Below are 6,497 nucleotides of genomic sequence, written 5' to 3'. Positions count from 1 at the left end.
GTCCCCTCTCTAGTCCCTCCTCGAGTCCCCTCTCTAGTTCCTCCTCTAGTTCCTCCTTTAGTCCCTCTAGTCTCTCCTCTAGTCCCCTCTGGAGTTCCCTCTCTAGTTCCCCTCTCGAGTCACCCCTCCAGTCCCCTCTCGAGTCCCCTCTCCAGTTCCCTCTCGAGTTCCCTCCTCCAGTCCCTCCTCTAGTCCCTCCTCTAGTCCCTCCTTTAGTCCCTGCTCTAGTCCCTCCTTTAGTCCCTCCTCTAGTCCCCTCTCTAGTCCCTCCTCGAGTCCCCTCTCTAGTTCCTCCTTTAGTCCCTCCTCTAGTCTCTCCTCTAGTCCCCTCTGGAGTTCCCTCTCTAGTTCCCCTCTCGAGTCTCCTCTTGAGTCCCCTCTCGAGTTCCCCCTTGGTTCCCCTCTCGAGTCTCCTCTCGAGTCCCCTCTCGAGTCACGTCTCAAGTCCCTACCCAATGTCCAGGTCCGTTGGAGGTTCCGCTGGGGGTCCTGCCAACTCCATGTCCTGTCCCGTTGGAGGCCCCGTCGACTACTCCTCTGCCGGGGGTCCTACCAATCGTATGTCTGTCCCGTTGGAGGTCCCGCCGTCTACTCTCCTGCCGGGGGTCCTGCCAGCTCCTTGTCCTGTCTCGTTGGAGGTCCCGCCGACTACTCTCCTGCCGGGGGTCCTGCCAACCCTTTGTCCTGTCTCGTTGGAGGTCCTGCCGTCTACTCTCCTGCCGGGGGTCCTGCCAGCTCCTTGTCCTGTCTCGTTGGAGGTCCCGCCGACTACTCTCCTTGCCCCCGGGCCGTCCGCCCGAGATCCCTTCCGGGTCCTCCGCGGTGCTCCTGGGTTGTCAGCTCACGTGTCCTTTTATGCTGTCCATTGAAATGCAGGTATGTGAGTTTTGTACATCAGTTTATTTATGTTTAATGTTTCACATTGCTCCACATGATGCCTTGACTACAAAGTCTTCCATGTTTCTACGCTTCTTCCTCTGTGTCACAGTTTCGGGAATATCAATATCATTGCACAGGGCCTTGGTCTTGTCATAGACCTCATGTGCTTTCTCGTTACTTCGGTAACTTTTCAGTGTGTTCTCAACTGCTGTTTTGTAATCTACTGCCTGCACCAAGTCAATTGTTTCTTTCTGCAGGTATTTGTGCAGGCCCTGAGTGGTTGAGAGCAGTGTCTGGAACATGACAGCATGCAGATGGTACTGAATTGTCAAAGCTTGCTTTCCAGTCCCTTTACTAGAGGGGCTGAAAGGCTCCCTAAAGTCTTGATCAAAGCAGGGAAGTTTTTGACATGCCCAGCGAACAAGTTGTTTGTCCCCTATCTCTAGCTGTTTCTGAAATGTTTGCAATCTGATGGTGGACAAGAGATGTGGAGAAGAAAGAGTAGAGACACTCCAGGAGATCAACGCAGGTATGTGAGTTTTGTACACCAGTTTGTATAAGTTTAATGTTTCACATTGCTTGTGAAAAATATACTACCACTATATGATCACTGATGTTTTGTTGTTGACTGGACACTTATTTTGTAAAAGAGATAGCATGAGAGGATCTCTTAAGCAATGCAGCTCACGTGTCCTTTTTATATGCTGTCCATTGAAATGCAGGAAAGTAATCACCAGCTCTGAGTGATCTGTTGACGAGGGGACACTACACCGGAGTTACCTAAGCAGAGATAAAGTGCTATTTTGGGGGGAACTAACCTCCTCTGGGGTCCCCCAGGAAGACTTTTTTTAAATACTGAAGTTAAAAGCATCAATCTTGTGCACTTTGAGAGCAACATTAAGAGATATGGATACATCTCTCAACACCCATATGTCAAAAAGAAATCAAAGAATCAGAAACGGGTTTATTATTTAAAAACACTTCATTTTCCAATTAAATCATAAAACTATGTCAAATTATTAGAAGTTGTTAGTAATCAGATTAAACAGAAAAAAGGGATGGAAGGAGGAAATGATAATCCCTCATCTCTTGCTGTTTGCGGTTGAAATTATCTCTTTTGCTGGCCAAATGGAAAGCAGTGATGTCTCACTTGCCTTGGCCCTGTATCTGCAGTCCCTAAATCAGTCATGTTACCCATTGACTCTTGTCTGTTCTGGTGTTCCTGTTCATTGTTGTCTCCATTGTCGTTCTTGTCTGTTGTTTCTCCTTCTTGTGTGTCCCTTTCTCCTGTTCTCCTTTCTTCATCCTCTACTCTGTTTGGCTCATCTGTGATGACTGTGTAGGTAAACACAAACAAGTATGTAAGTCAATCCGTTTCCAGCTCTGTCAAATAAATGAATTTCAAGATACACACATTTGTCTTCATTAAAATGAGTGTCACCACACTTTCACAAAATGTAATACTAACCAATTGAAAATAGTTAGATTTACATTGGAAACCTCTTGTAGATATCACTGTTAAGAGTAGTTATCTGCTAATAGGACAGAATCATTCCTATACAAATGCAGTTTGAGTAATTCACTTAATACATTTACTTAAAACTTTAATATAGTCATTTTCACTTAATACTCTAATATAGTCATCTTTCTGCATTCAACACTAAGGAAAGCTGTACAATTTGACATGATAATGAGGAAAAAAGGCCTCCGACAATGCAGATCATTTTTTGATCATATACATTTTAAGATGCGGGTCAAGGCTTAATATTTGGGAGCATAGTGTCCCTTGCTCCCTTTCAGGAGCCCCACTGGATTAGCTTTGATCTGAAATATTTGTATAAAAAGCTTGTTAGCTGGCTGTCCATCTCATAATGTTCACATAGAAACTAGCTGTCAATAGGAATATCAATCAGAAGAATTATATTTTCATGCAAAATCTGTCACAAAAAGAGGTTGCACATTTAAATTCAGGTGTTGTTATGGCAACGTCAGTGGCCAGACAGCCACATTTACTGCTGCAAATACGTTCAAACATGCTGTCGACACGTAAAGCAGTGGCAACTATGCCACCATTTCAGCTGACTTTTGCTCAGAAATACTGTCACATAACATCCATATATATTTCAGTGCTAGGTTGATGCTTAGCTAAGCTAACTATGAAACACTTTAACTGACAGGACTCAGGAATCAGGATCAACTGTGTACTACTGTAAGGTAGCTTCTAGCTTCATGTCGAACACAGACAGTAAGTCAACATTTCCCAGAGAGCTTTCTTTGAAATCACCAAGAAACGCTAAAAAACACAACATTTAGATTGTATGACAAAGTGTTTATTTAATATATCTGGCTAGCTATAGCTACTTGCTAACGGTTTAGCTTACCCGCGCGATTCAAAGTAACGTCAACGTAGCTATAATTTATGCTTTGCTTACATGTTCGCATAACTTGTAAGTTTACTGACAGGTACATACCTTGTTCACCTGGCTCAGGTGGTGGCTCTGGGGTTGTTGTGTGAGCCACCACTTGAGAATTGCCGTCTTTTTTATTAAAGAAATGTCTAATGTCCATCTTCAGAATCTCCGCGTCCGGGGCTGACAGTTTAAAGTGTAAACATTGTCACAGAGGAGAGGTACGTACCTGTCAGCCAATAAAACACGTTTATGTCCATGCAACTCTCTGATTGGTCTGGTGGCGTCGTCTTGCCTCTGTGTTGCATTCACTGAACATGGGAAATGACATTCCTGCCGTCTGTCCTATAGGTAAAGTAGGTTAATGTATTATATTATTGAGGGAGAAGTTGTCCGGGGCTAAAGAAAAAACATCCCTACCCCAGGCGACGCCCATGGTTGGCATGTATGCTTGTATAGTCCGGTTGAATCGAACCCTGGTGCGTTTAGCCGCTTGGTGCGGTTCATTTGGGTCGGTGTGAACACAATCCGAGACCTCTGATGTGAACTAAACAACCGGACTCTGGTCCGCTAAAATAGGTGGTCTCAGAAAGCTTGCTTGCTCTGGAGCGGTTCATTGCTGGTGTGAACGCAGTCCGAACCAAAACATAGGAAGCGTAGTATTTGCGCGTCATTTCCTGTTGTGGAGGAGAGGATTGCAAATGGTGGAAAAATGAGCGGCCGTGGAGCTATGAGGAACACAGATGCCTTCTGAATATCTGGGCAGAGGAGAACATTTCTCAACTGTTGGAGAAGGTTCATAAAAACGCGGAGGTGTTCAAAATCTTTAGCGACAGACTGAAGCAACTTGGATTTAACCGGAGTGTTGAACAGTGTCGTATAAAAGTGAAAACACGACGACAACAATACATAAAAGTGCGCGACGCGCTGCAGAAGAGCGGCAGCTCCCCAAGTATCAAAGAAGCATTTATTTGGTATGAGGATCTCGACAGTATCTTGAACACAAGACCCATAGTGAGCCCCGTAGATATGGTCGAGTCCTATGCGGAGGAAGAGGTGGATAAGTCACCTGACGAGGGGAGCCTAAGCTCCACTGCCGATGCCGGGACTGCTAAGGCGGATACTAGCCGCAGTTACTCCGCGGATGCCGAGGACTCTGATAACAATGGTACGTTTACTGTAAACTGTTATTTATGCTGCCGGTGTACAGGCCTTTTTATCTGTCCTTTTGACTTGGGGGATGAGCTGACTGGTAAGCCCACTATAAAAAAAATACATATTAATAAGCAAGCCATTGTGAAGGCTATAAAGCTGCTTATGAAATAATTACTAGAAAAGTGTGTGAAGTGTAATTATGAAATCTTATGAACATTACCTACATCAGCCATATGCCTAACTCCTCAACTAACGAATCCTCTGAACATAATGATCCTAATATCTCACTGTTAACAGTTGGAGCTGGAGACAACCCCAATGACAGTGGACAGCCCTCTGAGCAGAGCACAGACCAGGATCAGAGTCAGCAGCCAGGAACAAGATGGGTTATTCCTGGTGCTAATTCCAGGGGGGAAAAAGCAAAGACTGGACAGGCCAGTACAGTTCTCAGTGTAATAGCTGAGCAAATGAGAGAGGTGAATGCACTGATGGAAGCTGAGCAGACTCACCAGAGGCAGGAGTCAGCACATTTTGAGACGTTTTTACGGGCACAACAGGAAGCTGAAGAACGGAGATTCAAGGCCTTGCAGAAGCAAAGTCAGAAGAACAACAGAATGTTCATGCAGCTTATTGGCAATGTCATAAGTACCATGTCATGTCAAACATCACAAACACATATGCCCAACTGGATGTCAATGCAAGGTCACACAGCATATATAGGCTACTCCATGCCCCTGATGCCCACACAACATGGCCCCGATGCCCACACAACATGCTATGGCCCCGATGCCCACACAACATGCTATGCCCCCAAATTCGATGCCCCACAACTCATCCATGCTCACTCCTCCTTTCATACATAACCCACTCTTCAGGCCCTCTCCACCATCCATACCTGCTCCATCAGCAATGCCTACTGCCACTTCTACCCACTCATCTCCACCTGTCAACCAAGAGCCTGACTGCCAACACATCATACCTCTGACTATAACCGTTAAAGAAGGAAATGATGTTCCAAAAATGTCCTTTAACTGAGTAGAAACGCAACTCGTCCTAGTTTGCAACTATTGTGAGGTGGCTAAATGTTGTGCCAAGTTGAAAAGCTGCTGCTTAAAAAAAATGTGTTATTGAAATATTCTGCCTTTTGAACTGTTACCTCTAAGCACTGAAACTGTGACTGTGCACCTTTTTACTTTTTTGAATTGAGAAGTATTTATTATTTAATGATTATGCATTGTTCTACCTCAATATGGGGTGCCTATTTTTGTATAAATATATATTTGATATATTTGATATCTTGTGTCAAAGATTGGCTACATATCTTACTACCTGTTTGTAGTATTGTTTGCAGTATAGCAGTTGTTTTTATACTGTAGCAAAGTCTGACATTTTTGCACTTGGCCCCAAATATTTCTTGCATTTGGAGCAAAATGTTTGTGCACTTCCAAATACAAATTGTATTTTAGATACAGTACATTTGTGTGGAGTTTACAGTATGTTAAAAAAAAGTATGGCCAATAACTCAAAGTACTTTCTTTTATTGTAATGAGTGTCACATTAATGAGGTCAATGGAGATTCATTACAGAACATGCAGTATCTTTCACATTGTACATTATGCTTATGCAGTATATTATGTGACAATATCTATACATCATTTAAAACAAGTAACAAACATCGAACAATAACAAAGTTATACTGTAAGTGCAATCTTGAACAAAATAAACCAAATCCCTTCACTCCTGCTTTCCTGACCTGTCCTCCTCCGACCTCACCTCCTCACTTCCCTCCCCCTCCTTACTTTCTTTCTCCTCTCATCTCGACACCTCTTTTTATCTAACCTCCTCTTGTTTCTAAATTCTGGCAAAATAGGCACACATAGAATTTCTAATGTCTCGGCCAGCATGGGCCTTATTCTGCTGTGCTGCTGCAGCATCCTCAGCTCCATCCTGACCAGCCTTCCCAACCCTTCCAAAAACTGCCTCTTGCTCATCAATGTATGGATCCATCCATTATTGTTCTGCTGACAAAAGTGACGTGTGTGTCATTTATTTTGA

At 43.9% G+C, this 6,497-nt stretch overlaps 1 protein-coding gene across 1 annotated transcript; it reads left to right on the top strand.

The window, feature by feature from the left end:
- Window positions 1–3,885: 3,885 nt before the first annotated feature.
- On the top strand, window positions 3,886–6,179 carry LOC117538637. Its single transcript, XM_034204506.1, has 2 exons — window positions 3,886–4,455; window positions 4,740–6,179. The coding sequence occupies exons 1-2, from the start codon at window positions 4,317–4,319 to the stop codon at window positions 5,303–5,305; spliced, it is 705 nt and encodes a 234-aa protein (XP_034060397.1). The 5' UTR covers window positions 3,886–4,316; the 3' UTR covers window positions 5,306–6,179.
- The last annotated feature ends 318 nt before the right edge of the window (window positions 6,180–6,497 follow it).

Source organism: Gymnodraco acuticeps, unplaced genomic scaffold (assembly GCF_902827175.1).
Source record: "Gymnodraco acuticeps unplaced genomic scaffold, fGymAcu1.1, whole genome shotgun sequence".
Taxonomy (NCBI): Eukaryota; Metazoa; Chordata; class Actinopteri; order Perciformes; family Bathydraconidae; genus Gymnodraco; species Gymnodraco acuticeps.
The sequence above is the reverse complement of the archived record's forward strand: the minus strand, read 5'-3'. Positions and strand labels throughout refer to the sequence as shown.

Bases quoted from the DNA above. Each gene is read 5' to 3' on its own strand.
- LOC117538637 (XM_034204506.1), top strand. From the start codon at position 4,317: ATGGTCGAGTCCTATGCGGAGGAAGAGGTGGATAAGTCACCTGACGAG. The intron at 4,456-4,739 runs GTACGTTTACTG...CACTGTTAACAG, and splicing joins CGAGGACTCTGATAACAATG to TTGGAGCTGGAGACAACCCC.